The 17770-nt window shown below is 41.9% G+C and overlaps 1 protein-coding gene across 2 annotated transcripts in view; it reads right to left on the bottom strand.

The window, feature by feature from the left end:
- The window catches only part of NSF (N-ethylmaleimide sensitive factor, vesicle fusing ATPase), an 83486-nt gene continuing 65716 nt past the window's right edge, over nt 1-17770 (bottom strand). Inside the window, exons 18-21 of one of the 2 annotated variants that reach the window (XM_052784956.1) lie at nt 11229-11363; nt 10292-10405; nt 2106-2161; nt 1-1514 (exon numbers count right to left, since the gene is read on the bottom strand). In XM_052784956.1, coding sequence (XP_052640916.1) covers nt 1496-1514; nt 2106-2161; nt 10292-10405; nt 11229-11363 — 324 coding nt within the window. In that variant the 3' untranslated portion in view covers nt 1-1495. Of the gene's footprint in view, nt 1714-2105; nt 2162-10291; nt 10406-11228; nt 11364-17770 lie in introns of both variants that reach the window. The other variant, XM_052784957.1, reaches the window with a different exon arrangement.

Raw genomic sequence — 17770 nt, forward strand, 5'->3', positions numbered from 1 at the left:
TCATCACAAGTAGTTGTGCTTTTTATTGAATCCATTGAATGTGCAATTAAACCAGGTATTTATTCATCAATAGTTCTGGACAAAGACACAATAAGGTTTACATCATTTACTCCGAAATATAAGTTAATGTGTGCTGCTGTCACTAGGACTAGCAGAGGAAAGAAAGGAACAAATAAATTCACAAGATCGTACACAAAATGAGAGGGAATAATAACCACCAGGACTCGCAATGTCATCACAATACAACAGCATTGCCAAAGGAAAAGAAACCAGAGTGGAGTGACTAAAATATGCCAACTGCTGTAAGTATGCGCTAAGGACTACAGTACCTTCACCTTTGGGCCTGAAAGAATGTGAAGCACCCTCTTTCCCTGGGAACACTGCTTTGGGTAAAGCTGCTAGCCCTTAGCAGCGTGCCTGGTCAAGTTTAGAAAGCTACACTGACTAAGAGCTCAAAAATGGCTTTGATTTCATGCCCCACCAAATTGAGGTATGTTCCATGAACCTTACTAAACATGTGGAGCCAAAGAACCAGAGGGGAGTAGCCTCATGCAGTCATCATCGACAGCATCTCATTGATGTGAGATGATTATTGGGGAACAACCACATAGCAAAGTTTGATACATTCCTTTATTTCAGTGCAAAAACATGGCAATACATATCTCGTGCATCTGCAGAGCTTGGCTTCCTCTCTATCTCTAAGGAGGAATTTCAACCTTTGGTAACATGGCAAAAAAATGGGATATAATGAGGCTGGCTAATACCAAAGCTGCCATCTATATTGCACTCATGAAGATCTTTCAGGCTGGAATCAGCATCTCTAGAACTGTTGTTGAATTAACAACAAGCTTTCATGCCTTAAATACTGGATTTGGAAGTTTCCTCTACTCTGATCAACATACTTCCCTGCCTTCTTCCAGTCCTTAATGCCACTAGCCAGTCTCTCATCGAGCCACAAAATACCTGCATATAAAAGAAAGCAGGTACTAGCATCTAGGCATTCTGGAGCTGAATTATTGTGGGCACTGTCTTCAGATTATCAGCCTGGCTCAATGTTCAATGAAGCATAGGATGACATAACAAGAAACTGTTCATCAGATCGGGATAAGACAGTAGTACTTTAATATGCCTTCACCACAGACTGTCAGGTTTTATTAGAAGTCAGGATTTCTTTCCTATCATAGCAACTGGATGCTGGACACAAGTGAGCGTTAGCTTCAAAACTTACAGGACATTTCCCCCATGCTAAAATCAAATGAGAACGCAGCCTTGCCTGCACAGAGACAGAAGCACAGTGTTCTAGAAGACACTTCCACATGACATCATTATATTAAAGACGAAGAATAAAGATACATGCAGATTCCACATTGGGTTCTTGGAAACAGGGAAGCATTTCACTTTGTCCAGTGTGTTGAACATAGAAGAGTAAAGATCCCAGTGTATATTCTCCAGGTTGGTCACTTTTCCAGCTGTTGATCTTGCACTTGGTCCACCTTCAGTCTAGGGAAGGAACTCTTGCAAAAGAAGCCAAATCCATCAAGAAAGCATGCACATGTATAAAAGCATCAAGCACACACTGGAACCCACTCACATGTAGCCAGGATAGATACTGTTGTGAGTTTCCCCAGCACAGGTACTGCCCTACATGTATTAGAAAGTCATTTTCTAGGAGATGCCATTGTCAAGACTGGGCTCAACTATTCCCTGTGATACCTACAGGGGAAAGAGTATGACATCCTTCTCTCAGACAGGAGAAATACAAGAAATAAAAGTTCCAGATTTTAACTCTAGCAGAATCTCCTCTGATTTACTTTAGTTAAAGAAAGCTAAACTGTGGTTCAATATCTCATTTAAATTTTAAAGTCACAGGTAAATTAAGAAAAGCAGAGAATTCAGGCATGCAGGTCCTCAAAAAGTCTTCAGGACCTCCTCCCTCCCAAAACAACTGGCATACAGCTGTAAGGAGAACTGATCTGATATATCTGTAAATATAGGAGGGGCCAACAATGAGATCAGATATACTACACTGCAGTTTCCCCTCAAAGAGGTACTTGTTTCTGAGCAGAGAAAAGAATTTTAAACTGCTTTAAAATAAAAGTACTTACGTTCCTTCTTCTCTCAGAAGAGCCAAGAATTTTTTCACCCGATACTCAGGATCCATCTAAACACCAAACAAAACAGATGTCCGTTAATGCGGTGCAATCTTCCAAGTAGCCCAATAGGAAAATGAGGTCACAAAGATAGCTGGAGATGCATGTGTGTGTGTTTGCTTTGCCCATGCATTGGCCTGGCCAGAGATCAGCCTGCTTGTTCAGAAGTTCTGCAGCTAAGTAGTGCAGATAACAGCACTGCACCAAGAGAAAAAGTCGGTTAGCACAAGCTTAGCATGCTCACATTGCTAGGAAATGAGCCAGACTGGAAACATACGCAAGCATTTCTATCAGGTACTTCTGTTTTCATGGCAGTCTGCACACTAGCTTCACCCCACACTACCAATTCTAGCCTGGTTCTGCACAAGCCAGGCCCATTCTGTGTCTGCTTCTATCTGCCCCTTTCCAGAGCTGGGGCAGCAAATTAAGCAGTTAGGAGTAGAAGGGACTGAAGATGTCCTCAACTTTCCTCTGTCTTCCTTAGCCCTTACAGCTCCAGCACCACAGCACCAGAGGAAAGCAGCTGCACATGGTGGGTTAGCACATAAGGGAAAACTGAATCACAGCACAAGGCTTCCAGAACTTGCAGTACCAGCTTGTGTTGTGGCTCCATCAACCAGGAACATCCCCTAAAGATCAGTCCTGCCTCTCCCCCAACACTGAGATAGAGACAACAGGGAAGCAGGAGGAAGGTCTGCTAGGCAGGCAGAGACTCAGGCTGCCATCAGGAGACACAACGTATAACTGCATCTCTCCTTTGTGCTGATGGATGGGCTGGTTGATCCTCTCTAATGTGAAAGACTCTAGGCAAATTGCCATTGCTACACCAAAATACAGTGAGTTAGGACTATAAACATTTGGAAATCAGAGCCCGTTGGTTCTCAGAGGATCTTTGTGTTGCAACAGTTCATTTGGCCTAGAAACTCCAACTTCTGTTCATTCTGTAATCTTCATCAACACCTTGTATCTTTAACACACTGTCAAAAATACAGTGGGTTCATTCTGAAAACATTCAGTAAATGGTACTATGAAGCTGACTGGTTGTAAGATTCCCAGCTCTATCACCCAGTTGGTAATAAATAGGCAAGTGCTCTAGAAAACATAAAACTGGGACTTATCCTTGCAGGGGGGAAGCAAAATTTCAGCATGTGCCCTGGCCTCCCCACAAAGAGGCCGAACAAGGGCCCTTGAACTCCTCTACCATGTTTTATATTCCTAAAGGAAAATTTCCACCAATTCCAGATGTGAAGAAGTCATCTATTTAAAACCATGACCATTGCAACTGAGGGCAACACAAATGTCTTCAAAAACAGCTTGGAAGAAATTAAATCCTAAAACAACAACGGTATTACCAGTGATGCAGGCAGGGAAGAAACAGCCAATGAGAATTTCTGTTTTGTGCTAAGAAAAGCCTAAAAATGTGAAACTTCCTATCACTTTGAAATATGTCAGCAAGGCCAATACCTCAATACCAACTACTGAACTATTTTTAGATCAGAAAAATAAATTCACTTAAACAAGATGATTTAAAGAACTTAGTGAGGATCACTGCACTATTAAATTGGGTTTTTAACATGCAAAGGAATACTGGTAATGTTCAGGATCCCAGAAGGAAAGAAAGGACACCTAAAGCAGTGTTTGAAATGTATAATACACAGGTACTAAGAGAGGCACTGTTGTGCCACATAACTGGAGACCAGAAAGCTGGTGCTTGCAGTATCCCTCTAGTCTAAATCTTCTCCACAATCTCTCCCAGTCATCACAAGGGAAAAGTACATCTGTCACTATTTCAGTTGTCCCATTTCTATGTGTAGACGTAGCACTCAGGGACATGGTTTAGTGGTAAACTTGGCAGTGTTAGGTTTATGGCTGGACTCAATCTCAAAGGTCTTTTCCAACCTAAATGATTCTATGATTATATCAGGAAGGCTGAAAACAATTGGGACAGGAGTACGTGCATATGGGCCACACACCCTGAACACTGATTACTTGGAAGTCCCCTTTCTCTCACGGAATCCACGGGTGTAATAAGACTAAGCATGTGACTCTCACTTGGCAAAGGGTCTCAGATCTTCCCCATTCAAAGGACTCTGGTCTGACCATGTAGCTGATCCTGCTTAAGCAGGAGGTTGGACTACGTGGCATCTTGAGGTGCATTCTGACCTCATTTATCCTATAATCTTATGACAACTCAGCCACCTCTCTTCCTCTATTTCTAGATGTTTCCAGAAAGGCTAGTACTTGATAAAGGTGTGACCACAACTCCAGGTGGCCACACAAACAAAGTATCATTTACTGGCAAGTACAGACTAAATAACTGGGACAGCACAATGGACTGAAAACTGGTTAAACTGCTGGGCTCAAAAAGTTGTGATCAGTGGCATGAAGTCCAGCTGAAGGCCAGTCACTAGTGGTATATGCCAGGCATCCTATGGGAGTCGAAACTCTTTAACCTCTTTATTAACAAACAGGATTTGGGGACAGAGTGCACCCTCAGCAAGTTTGCAGATGACATGCAATTGGGTGGTGTGTTTCATGCACTTGATGATGGTGCTTTCATTCAGAGAAACCTCAGTTGGATGGAGATACAGACTGACACAAATCTCAAGCACTTCAATAAAGGGAAATGCGAAGTCTTCCACCTAGGCAGGAATAACCCCATGCACCAGTACAGGCTCTGGGACAACCGGCTGGAAAGTGACTTTGCAGAAAAGGACCTGAGGGTCCTGGAGGACAAGTTGAACTTGAACCAGCAATGGGCCCTTGCAACAAAGATGGCCAACAGCATCCTGGGATTTGTTAGGAAGAACATTGCTACCAGATCGAGGGAGATGATTCTTCCCCTCTTCTCAGTGACACCACACCTGGAGGACAGTGTCCAGTTCAGAGCTCCCCAGTACAAGAGAGTGACATACCAGAGAGAGTCCAGCAACAGGTCACAAGGATGATTAAATTTCGCGAGCGTCTGTCATACAAAGAGAGGCTGTGAGAGGTAAGACTGTTTAGTCTGGAGTGGAGAAGACTCGGGACTGGGGAGGGCAGGGTGACTCTTGCCAATGTGTATAAATACCTGATGGGAGGGAGTAAAGAAGAAGAGAGAGATGCTCTTCTGAGTGGTGCCCATTGCCAGGGCAGGAGGTCACAGGCACAAATTGAAACGTAGTTCCACGTAAACAGAAAAGAAAGCTTTTCATTGCAAGGGTGATCACACACTATTAGGGACTGCCCATGGAGGTTATGGAGTCTCCATCCTTGGAGGTATTCAAGACCCAACTGGACATGGCCCTGAGCAACCTGTTCTAGTTCATTGTGCTTGGTCTGAGCAGGGGGCTGGCCTGGACAAAGATGAAAAAAATGCTATGGGTGCAATTAGCAGAGTGTATCTGATTAGTACCTTCCTGCTCTCCATGACATTCACCCAAAGAGGTCGTCACGAACAGTTTACCCTCAAGCTAGATGAAGTGCTCACTGTAAGTCCTGGACAGGAGGTTCAAAAGTGGCTGAAACCTCAAGTTACATGGACAGCCAAAGCAAGCCTGGGAACCAGAGCTGCCAAGGCCAAACTTAAGCAAAAAGAATTACCAGCGTGCACACTCTCAACAAGATTCAGACACAGCCCATAAAAGAAAGGGATTTGAGGAAAAGGACAAAATGCATTTGATCTTTGACCATGAGTAGAAAAGTGCATCTGAGAGCGATCCCTGGCCTTCTCAGATAAGACACACGGCATTTTTGTAGATACTGACAGTAAAGACATCTACTTCTGAAAGGACTTCTTCAGAAGAGTAACTCAAGTGGCAGCTCACCAAGTCCTCAGATTTGACTTTTCAGCTATGGTCCAAACTCACAGACAGATTCTCCATGAGAAAGCTGTAAGAGCTAGACAAATGAACTGCCAAGAAGCAGACCTTGCTGGCAACAGTCCAAAAGCCAAACTTCATCCATTCCTGTTGGAGCTGGAAAGGCCTGGTTCCCATCAAACGCTGATGTCAAAGAAGGTGGTGAGATGTCTGTAGTCATTTACACTTACGCTTTCTGAAGGTCTGAACTGGATTAGGTGATGTCCTGAGGTCCTTTCCAACAAGAACGATTCTGTGATTCTAAGATCTTAAGCATTCTGCAAATCAGGCAAACCAGTGAAAGGCAGCTTGATGATTAGAGAAACAGCAACTCACTACCATAAGCACTTGCACGCCATACAGAATCGCTGCTGAGGACCAAAGGCAAAATCCATACAAGCATAGCAAGTGTTTATGCTGCCAGGGACGCCAATACCAACAGTCTATTGCATGAAACACTGGGTGAAGAGTCAAGACACTTTTTGCAGAGGACACAAAACCGGGCAATTTACTGAGTAAAGAGAGAATCCTTCACATCTCAGACTGACGCAAGGAACAACGAACACTGAGATGGAGCAAGGTTCTGGCCATCGACAGAAAGCCCAAAGCTGATAAAAGGAGAATGTCACACAGAATAGTCAAAGGGCCTGGCATATTCTAAGTTTACTTATCTCACTGACTGACCAGGAACCAAGAGTATTATCTACCTGCAAAGAAGATGGTCCTGTTACCAGGACCTTGGTGAAACATTAGGAAACCATAGAAAAGTCATCACACTCAGGAAATAACAACAAAGGACCAATCAGATAGTTCTGTTAAAAAAACCAACATGATCTGAGATGGATATATACAAACAGATCTCTTCATTCCTGGAAAATCTGTATTAACGCCACCAGCTGAAATTCAAATTTGCCAATGCGAGCGTTCTGTTTCCCAAATCAAAGATGCTGCCTCCCCTCCCCTTTTCACTCGGACCTAAGAAAGTGGCCGTGGTAAGACCCTTTGTCCATAATCTGTACTGACACAGTCTCTACAGTCTCTTTGGGAGGAACAGCATTTATCTGCAGACACAATATCTTGTCCAAAAGACAAAACCAGGAAGCTGAAATGCAACAAAGAGGCAAAATTGATCAAATAACTTACTAAAAAACACAAACACAAAACCAGAAGGTTGATCTACCCTGGAAGGAGCAGAAGATGGTGTCAAAGTGCAAAGAAGCAGCAGGTTTAGGATTCTTGAAAAGACCTTCTAGTGCCCTGTGAAAGGAGAAGTGCTGCTGTCAAACTGGATGCAAGATTTTCTAGAAGAACAGTGGAGAGACTGACTCTGTGACACAGCTCAGACAGGTGGCAAGAAAATGGCTGTTCATTTCTAGGTAATGCAGTATCCCCAGGACATGCCTGGGAGCCCTTAGGAAAAAAGGCAACTGAAGGGACTTCATTAATCTTCAGTCCAGAGAAGAAGAGATACTCCAAGATGTGCATGCCCTTGGGTAGTACAGTACTCCTGTAAACCTGTCATAAAATCCAAACTCTTAGTATGTCCAGATACAGCGTTTAGTTTAAAATAATATAGGCAATATTATATGATGACCTTTCAAAATAAGTTCCCATGTAAGTTAAAATACATTACAAACAGCTTAGATTAACTTAAGTTTTATTTATGCTACAGAAGTTACCAAATCAGGAAATACTAGAGGTGCAAAAAGGGGCTTTCTGGAAAGCTGCCTGGCTCATTTGGGTTCCTACTCCAAGACGGAGAAGACCTTGGTTTTTGGAGTGTTGCCAGCAAGGTCCAAGAGCAACAAGACAGGCAGGCAAAATAAGCAGAAGGAACCAGCCCCCTAGCTATGGAAAAAGAAGGCTCATGTATCCAGCAGCACCCCAGGGTAGGGTTGCAGTACCAGGGCAGGGTGAAGCTAGCGTGGCACCTGATAGCACTGCAAGGTGGTCTAGGTACTGCAGCCAGGGATACTTCAAAACTAAACTTTTCTGGATTCTTGTGGCAAATCATGAGTGTACCCATTCATCAAAGACTTCTTTTGAACAAGAACATAACATCATTCCAGGACACTCAGTGTATACAAGGTGACCAAAGTATATGAAACTAAATACGAGTAGTTTGACATTAAAGAAGGCCAGGAATAGCAATAAACATAGTTTGAGGGAAATTAAGCTGCCAAAAAGTGTGGGTTTACAAGGCTCGTAAACAAGGTAACAAAGCAACCCAAGATACCAGGGCAATGCAGTGATTCACAGTACTCTGAGAAAGGATTTTGACATTGAGAGACTGGTTCAGCAAGACTTTAGTCTGAAACAAACCGAAAGTCATTTGAACAGCTTAAGAATAGCTACATATAGCATATATTGGGTTTACTAGTCTAATAAAACAAAAAACACAGTTAGATCCAGTGACTGCAGAGAAAGAAACTAGGTGCACATTTTTTGCAAAGAATTCATTCACCGTGGCATCTAATCAGCTGAATTTTGAGAAATTTCATCCATCAGTTGGAATTTTTAAGGTATTTCAGATTCAAATCTCTTTCTAAAAAGCTGTGGTCTAGCTCAGTGAAAAAAGGAACTAGTCTTGGACTTCTCATTTGGTGAAATTCTGCTTTCCTGTACCAGCTAGCGAAATTAGATATCATTGTGGTCTTTCAATGCATTCAGGTATGAGTGTTCTCCTATTTAGTGCGAGCCTGTATTGCTTTCCTGTATTTATAGCAGTTCAGCAGAGTCATGCAAACAGCTCAGACTTTTTGGAACAGAACTTCTTCATATTTGGCTTCCATATGCTATTACCTATGCTATTACACAATTACATGAATTGAGTGTAATAACGTAAGTTGCCTCGCTACCAACCATCCATGTATAGTAGCAAAGGTGTATTATCAATCATCATATCAGCAGCAGTATTCCTTCATTTTACACTTGTTCAATTTGTCAGAAATGGCAGAGTCACAGTTCTGCCTGTCTTCTCCCAGCCTGATTGGTCATGGACTCATCTACAAAACGGTGGTCTGGTTAAAAAAAAAAAAAAAAAAATGCACAAGACCAGTTTACCTGTCTGCACAGTCTAGGGCAGCGTGAAGACTCCCTATCTACAGCATCACAGGTGTGCAGTCATGGGGCAATCCTGTGAACAAGGCTGGGGTAAGCATTTCCACCCATGCTCCAGATTCAGAACTGCCCATAATTTACATAACCTTCACCTTCAGTTTTGAAAAGAACCAACACTTAAGGTCAAAGCAGCAAAAGAAAACATCCTGTGTCAGAAGAAGGAATCTATTGTCAAGGCTAAGTGAAATGGACTGCAACAGAGCCAGGCAGTCCCTGAAGGCCTGCACCCCTTAAATACATTTAATACATGTGAGCAATGACTTACTGACTTGCCTGTAGGTATGGAATTAAAAGCCAAGGAAGAAGAGGAAAAAGTAATCTAGATAAATGACTTTATTCCCTGAGGTGACATCCAGTCAGAGCACATCCTTAGTGCTGTGCAAGTTTTAACAGAAATGTGAATAGTGAACAGAGGGATACATGACTTATATGCTGCTAAACTACATGCCTCTTAGCTTATGCTCAGCCTCTCCTAGGAAGATCTAAGGACAGTTCACTCAGCTGCACTAAATCCATTTGATGTGAAAAGAGAGTGTGCGCGAGGGGGGGGGAAGGACTCAGAAGGGCGCTGAAATGTCAGCCGCGGAGGATTAGAGCTGCATGCTACACCCTCTCATTTTTAGCATGCGTATACTGTCGAGCACAAGCTTGATGGCTGGCTTGCAGGCATAGATGATGGGTGCGGGGGAGGGTTAAGAGCTACATATTTCTACCCTCTGCAATTATTTTCTTTAAAGTGCTGAAAGTGGAAAATAAAGAGGAGAGCAGCTGAACAGCCTGACAGATTTATCTTCTTCAGGGAAAGAGAACATACACCTGCACAGGCACCTTTTTCTTTAAAAAAAAAACCTAAGTGATTGCTATCTGCAATCTTAACATGCTGGGTGTAGAGAAGAAATTTCATGAAAGGTAAGTTAATCCAATCCCTCCAGTTGCCAGATGCTCTTCTCTGAAGTGCAGCTCTAAACAGCCTATAGGCACTGTAGTTTTTAAAGATCTCTCTGTGGACCAAGACCTGGTGATTTCTTTGTTCAGATAATTTCTTCTCACTGTAGCTCTTTTCTCAATTAAACCGATTCAAAGGCTTCTACCACACAGCTAACATAGGAGTCTGCAGAGAAGTGGGAACTTCTAAGACTGCTCTATTTATCACAGTCCTTCCTGGACCAGAAACATTCTTACTTGTAATGACATTTCTATCAGCATCAGCAGCTTCTTGATACCAATCCAGACAGGTCTCCCTTTGACATTCTGTGCAATAGTGCTGCGTTCCTTGTCTTTGAAGTTACCCAGGAGCTGGAGGGGGGGGGGGAGAAAAAAACAAAATAAAATAAAGAAATCAACAACAGGAGACTGTCAGTAGGAATGATGCTACCTAAACTCAGGAAAAAGGGAATGAGAAGCCAGAAAGCATTTTCTAGCTTAGAAGGAAAATTTGTTGCAATACATCTAAACAAGGCAAAACACTTAAATTCTTTTATTCCATAATGGTTCTTTTCATAACAACTCTAATTGAGCAGTTAGTGATTATCTTTTATGATCCATTCTAGGTTTTCTCCAGATTAGAGTCTAGAAGGAACACAGTGGCTCAAGCCACAGTAAGTTTTCAAAACTGCTGCAAGAGTGTCTGTGTCTTTCAGGCTTTAGGGATAGTACCATTGTGACAGTTTTGCAAGTCTGCACAAAAGATTTGTCTGTTAAGTTTATTTTAACAGCCTTCAATATTCACTACAATTTCCACTATGGCATAGAATAAGAAGCCATTAAGGGCACAAATTTATAAAGAACGTATAATCTCTTCAGCACCAAACACCTTCATCTGATGTTGTTCCAATTCATGAGAGCTTGGCACCCTCCAGGCACGTTCAAGTTTAAGTGCCCCGATTATAATCATTACCCACTTACATGCCGTCGGAAGAAACAAACTTCTTCTCTAGACCTACCGTTCTCGCATTTTGACTTAATTTATTGTATCGAAAACTAATTCAGAGAAGCCTTAGAACTGTTATGTTATGGCATAATGTTAAGAGGGACAGTGTTCCCAAATGCAGAGCTACCACAAAATCACTCATTTCCAGCAATTTTTGAGCTTATTTGTCATCCTTGAACTTTTTCTCACCTCCAAAGCCTCCATCAGCTGCTCCCCTGTTGCAATGTTAGGCACATGAATCGTAGTGCTGAAAGCGTTCAGCATTTCCATTTCCTGCAGGACATCTTTGCGACTGGTGGTTCCAATGATTAGAAGCTTGCGACCCTGTCCACACAATGGAATAAGTGTCAAGAAAGGGAAAACGAGAAAAAGAGGAGAACCCACCTTGGGAAGCTTCAGCTAACTAGAAATTAAAAATAGAAAATGGCCATGTAAAAATATGACTTCAAATAAAATTAATAGGATTAAATATCTCAGTAATTGAGGTAGTCAACATTAACCATACAAGACTAGGATCACATTCCAGAGTAATGCCACCAATGGGGTCCAAAAATTATGGTACACAGAAGACCCACTCATACTTACAGCTTTCCTACCTTACCTTTCCTTCTAAATTCATCACTATAAATAGCTGAATCCTTATTAAATTTAAAAATACGAGCAAACCCCCACTCCCAAAAGCTGAATTACAGATTACTTCTCAGGGGAACACTCTGTCTTTAGAAATCCTGTGGGTACAGTGAATTCTCTGCCACTGTACAGACAGTTCCAATGGTTTTACAGCTCACGCTTTAAGAGCGGAGGTTGCCATAAGTTCGTAAGACTTCCCATTGCCAGTGTGGTTGCATAAAAGGACAGTACCACGTCTGGCAACCTCTGAGTTCAAACCGACAGTGCACACACCAATTTCAAGTTGGCCTGAGCAATAACAGGGTTTATAAATAATAGAGCAACGAATGGAAAACATCAACTGCCAATAAAAATCAACTTTTGCTAGTTCATCTCGAAAATCCCATTTCTATGCTATTTGAATTTGACCATGCAGTGTTCAGACGCTGATAAACGTTGGCCGACAAAAGGAGCTTTTGACATTATCAGCTGCGATCAGTCCCTTTTCCAATTCAGTACACAAGGAGCCCATGAGTTGAGGGGAGGCCTAGCTGGCCAAGTATCTTCCTCATTTGCTGTACAGAAGTTTAGCTGATGCTCAGAGACAGAGAGTAAAGTTCTATATTTCAGCTTTGTGACACAAAACCCTGTTCATCATAAAAAAAACAAACCAAACAAAAAACCTAAAAACCATGCCCACAGAGCAGTCAGAATTAATATAAGTGCTTTGCATTCCTTTGACAAAGGATGAAAACCTATTTAAACTTAATACATCTCTGATGAAGATGATGCATCTTTGCAGCATTTGTTTATTTTTCCCTGAGTGCCATTGTATTCACTGACTTTTTGTGTTTCAACAGATTACACTCCTGCTTTGGGCGATGGACAATGAGAAAGCACCAGAACTGGTAATGAACTCAAGTGCTCACTTCAAGTTTGTTTTTAGCCTAAGACAGCACAAGGAAGTAATGCCTGGCAGGCTGAAACCAGAGCATGCCCCAGGTCACGAGCTTCACACAAAGGCTTTGTCAGGGAAACACTGTGCTAACCCTTCTGTGTATTAATCACTGCCTACATCTCAGGAGGCACCACACTCACCAGCTCAGTCACCTCTTTAGAGGGGGAAATCCTCAGAAACCTACTGGGCAATTTAATGGGGAAAAGCAGCCAATTCCTGAACTGACAACAGAAATGCCAGGTTTAAACCTGCAGTGGGAGTAGGGAATGCTTTATTACTAGACAAAACTCACCTGCTGGCGGCGCACAGCAGGCAGAAAAAGGTCTATCTAAAACTGTCTGTAGGTAGCCTTAAGAAGGGCATACAATGTCCGCAGAAAGCATAAATACAACTATTCTGTAGGCTGCTGCTTCTACTATATTCTGCATGTCCATGGCTTTACAATTGCACATTATTTGTTTCCTTTTTGATGGTTATTGTGTAGCAAGGCCAGGAAAATATTTTATCATTTTACAAGTTCGAGCCAAATCTGAGCAATTCAGTAAGATCTTGCGTGCAAAGATGAAAAAACAATGCACTCAGTGGAGAGTAAGTGAATGGCATTTGATCCTCACTGCTACAAGGAATTCAGAAAGCTCCATCAGGTGCTCATTTTCACCTAAAGCACTTAACAGACCAAGAAAAATAAATGATGCTTGGCAACAGAAAAGCGTTTTGCCTACATGAAGGCAAAATTTCAGCAGTCTTCATCTTTGGAGGGGGTTGGTAAAACAGACTTTAAACACAGGCTTGGAAGCTGTGTGAAATGAGTCCCACAAGGACACTTGAACCATCACCTGCTCATGAACCACAGAAGTGTGGTACAAACACCTTTAACATTTGCTCTGAAATTACCACCCAATGACAAGGTTAAAAGGTGCCTTGAACTCACTAAGATATTCTTGGGATAACAGCACATGTGACAGAAGAACTGATGCATGCTTAAAATCTTCAGAACACAGACACAGGGATTATCAGCAGATTTGATTGAGAAAATTTAATCTCGATTCTGATTTACTTTGCTTTCATGGTTGCTCTATATTTCCTCAACACACTGTCCTCAGTGAGTTTTTGTTCAATTCATAAATAATGCTGATATATCTGATATTATATATGCTATAACTCAGTAAAAAGTATAAGCCCTGTAAGGAAAATTTCTGCTACATTATTCTAAAAATTGTAACAAGTCATATGCATGCTGTTGGGCACCTTCAAACAGTTTTCTTGTTATACAGGTAAGGTATTAGGGTACAAAGGAAGCCAAAGAAAGACTCTTTAACAGAACTGAGACCTCCAAAACATGCACCAACGCCCTCTTGCAAGCACAAATCCATGCAATGCTATACCACCAAGACCAATCTGCTTTACAAGCTATAGCAATTCTTCTAAAAAAATGTTTATTACTGTATGTAATTCTCAAAATCCAGAACAGCTTGGGTAAGGGATTGTGTTAATAACAGTTTCCCATGAACTATGAGCATTTTAGGGGGAAAAAAACCACTCAACTGCAGCCAGTAAGGCAGTATTTGTTCCCAAAAATATAGCTAACAGCATGGGTACAGTGTCTGGCACAGCAGATAAGACATCAATCAAGGGAATAAAAACTTGCAGACTAACTTCTTGAAGGATGCTACCTGAGCAACTTCTACATAGATGAAGTCCATGCTTGATTAAAAGAAAGACGGAGTCTAGTTTGGGGTTTCATCAGAGACTAAAAGGCCTCACCAGGAAAGGCTGTAAGCAGCATAGAAATATAATGTGAGGTGAGTTTTACCTCCTGTAACTTCAGGTGTCCATGTATGATCTCATTCTCTGCATTTCCTTCTCAGTTAATGGAGCCCAGATGACACATACGTCCTCCCAGAAAAGCTGCCTACACTCTGGACTCATACAGCAAACTATTTTCTAAACAACTAGTTCAGTCGTAGAAAACCATACCGCTGACAGCCACATTTAGTCAGATGAATCCCAAACTTGCTGTAAATCAGGCCAGCAGACAATTACTACACACACAAAAATGACTCTAAATGACTTATTACCATTTAGGAAAGCCACTGGAGTCGGTCATTGTGGCAAGTTCTGTGAAAATACTACTCAGTACTAAACCTTACTCAAAATGCAAGCACTCAGATGTTTTTAAAATGGGAAAAGAGTAAAACAAAAGTCATTATTCTACCGTATGAATCCACGGTGCTCTTTAAGACACTATGCAACCGTAGCCATTTCAAATACAATTTCAAATACATCACTGAGTTGGAGAAATCAGAGGAAAGCAATGGCGATGGTCAGAAATACGGAGTAACTTCCCTAAATAGACTCTTGGTAAATTGATGGGGGGTAAACAGAGAGGTCTATAAAATCATACATGTTGTAGAGGAGATGAGGGGGGGGAAACTGCTGTTTCTCAAAATAAAAACTAGGGAGCACTACATGAAATTATCAAGCAGCAGTTTTAAACTGAACAAAAGGATGTTTGCTTTCACCATACAGCTCAGTTGAACTCAAGCAAGCATGACACTAAGAATGACAAAAGCTTAACATGGTTCAAAAGCAATAGGACAAGTTAATAGAGGTCAGATCCATCAGCAATTTTTAGATATCTCTGTTAGGATCCATGCTCAGGACCCTGAACCACTGACAACTGAATGGTTGAAAACTCCTCAGAACAGATGGCTACTCTGCAAAACAGTGCTTAAAATTTTTCAACAGCTCCACCCAAAACACACTGATTTCTACCCTGCTTTCTTCAAAAGAAGCTATGCGCTTCAACTTGCTACCTTTAAACTTGACCCACTGGAAAACCAGTTACCATAAAACAAGCATAATCTCTGCTGTATCAATTACTAAAAGAAAATGAAGTGTCAGGAGTCCCTTGTACTTTTCAAAGTTTCAGGCAACTTGCTCAGCAAACAAGTGGAAAACCTACAAGTCAGAAATGTTTTGCCCCAGGCATTACCACAAAAGCATGAAAAGCCATCAAGCCAAACTGAAAGAGCTGCCCTCATCCAACTACTCTGCAGTGACAACACACCACAGGATATCACTGGATTTATTCTTGCTATTGTCAGATGTACTGCTGAAGTGCCCCCATTTTCAGAAATATTCACATTTTTGATCCTTAATTTCTACAGCAGCCATTGCAAAGGCAATGGGCCATGTGTTCAGCCCATAGAAGATCAGGATTCAAGCTGAACTTCCAAAAATCAGGCCTAACAAGAGGAACCTACCAAGTAAGGAAGAACTTGGCTTTTTAACAGCTTAAGATCATTTGGTGTCAGACTCATTATCAGGGCAGTTCGAGGCCTAGTTCTTCCATCAACAGAGATTAGATACAGGCACACCACTTAAGTTTGGATTCATCCTGCCCAGTTTTAGGCAATGGAAGTGCCCCAGTTCGGAGCCCAAGATCCCTCTACACTGATGGGGGGATACCAAGTAGAGAGGTGCATGTCTTGCCCCCCTGCCTTGTAGAAGTGGGATAACACCAGATTTCACCTCTCTACTATAGGAATTATATCTGAATAAAGGATATAGTCATGCAGACAACTATGGGACTCAAAGATCAAAAGAGGAAGTAGTTTTAAACAACTACATTTTCAAGCATTATGACATTGATTCTTCTAACACAGTATTCACTTCCTAATGGGCACCATATTACTGCATTGACTACCAAAGACAAACTAGAACATAATTACATAAACTCTGCTACAAGCAAATGGAGTCTCGACATGTCAGTGGAGTCTCAATTACAGAATTTCAGCAAATCTAGCCAATCCTAGGCAAGGGGAGTTGAGGGGAACTTGAACTCTGCTATAACCAAGTATTGGCAGATACTGAAGTGCCTCTGTCAGTCACCCACTAGCTGTTCACTCAAATTTGGACTCTTATATATTTTTATGCATGTGTTTTGGGGTATCAACAATTCTTCACATGTAATGGGAGAAAACACAATTCCGCAGTTTACATGTATAAAGGTAACATTGCTGTTGATTGGAGTTTCTTCCAATTCACACCAAGTGATGTGGAATCAGGAATGCATCTGGGATTATATCAAAGAAGATTATTTCCCCCTTTCCCCCGTCAACTTTCATAAATCGGCAAAAGCCTCCAGTGTCCCAGAGAGGAAAGGGGCTGGGGGCCTCTGGGAGCAGTGGAAGGGCATCTACAAGAGTGGTTGAGAGCATCTCGCTAAGCCAGACATTTCATAACAGTGCACAAATTGTACGTCCAGCTTAGCGCGGAGATGCTGCAAATGGTCTTTCACCCTTTGAGCCAATTGTTAGCTTTTCACAGGAACCAGCAGGGAAGCACATGTGAAACCTCTGTGGGGCTGGTGAGTGTCTCCATGCCTTGTGTGACTCTGCATGTAGATGAAGCAGCTTCGGCTTTCGGAGCTGCTGCTGCTTAGTTCTCAGAGAAGTCCTTTTCTCCCGCTTGGCTCCCTGCTGCGACAGTCCTTTTCAGTCTTTCTATCCCCCCCCAGTCTCTTCTCCTGCACAACACAGGGAAACTTGATTGAAATAAAGACCTAAGAGAACATGGTTTATTTTCTTCTCTTCAACCCATTTTAGAAAAGATTTTTAATTGGTTTAAAAAAAGATGCTATACAAAATGCAATGTTTTTCAGTCTTCCTGAACTAGTAGTAATAGATACCACTATTTAAGCATTGCTGAGTGGAACTAGCAAGAATGAGCTCTGACCAGGAATTTAAAGCAAACTCAGAGATGTTTCTAGTTTCTTTAAAGTCTAACATGTTTACTCTCAAAACTTCTGCAAAGTACAAACAAGCCAGAAAGCCCAGAAAACCAGAAGCTTCAAGAATCTGCCCTTCCCACACCACGTTAAAATCATATAGCCTCAATAAGAAGAGGGGAGCCTGGGAGGCAGCTTTCATACACCAATTCAACAGAGAAATATACAATGCATAATTAATAAGATTTCATCCCAGAAATGCTCCTCTTACACATGTAGCCTACAGTAATTGTAGGAATCTGCTTGCACATTAAGTATACTCTCTGCAAGTGATGTGACAACACCGTGTGAATACATAATCTGGGCCACAAAGATGGGAGCAGCAGAGCTGCGCTGCTGAAACGCACTCTCCGCTTCCCACTCACTCATTGC

The sequence above is a fragment of the Harpia harpyja genome, chromosome 4, assembly GCF_026419915.1.
Source record: "Harpia harpyja isolate bHarHar1 chromosome 4, bHarHar1 primary haplotype, whole genome shotgun sequence".
NCBI classification, from domain to species: Eukaryota; Metazoa; Chordata; class Aves; order Accipitriformes; family Accipitridae; genus Harpia; species Harpia harpyja.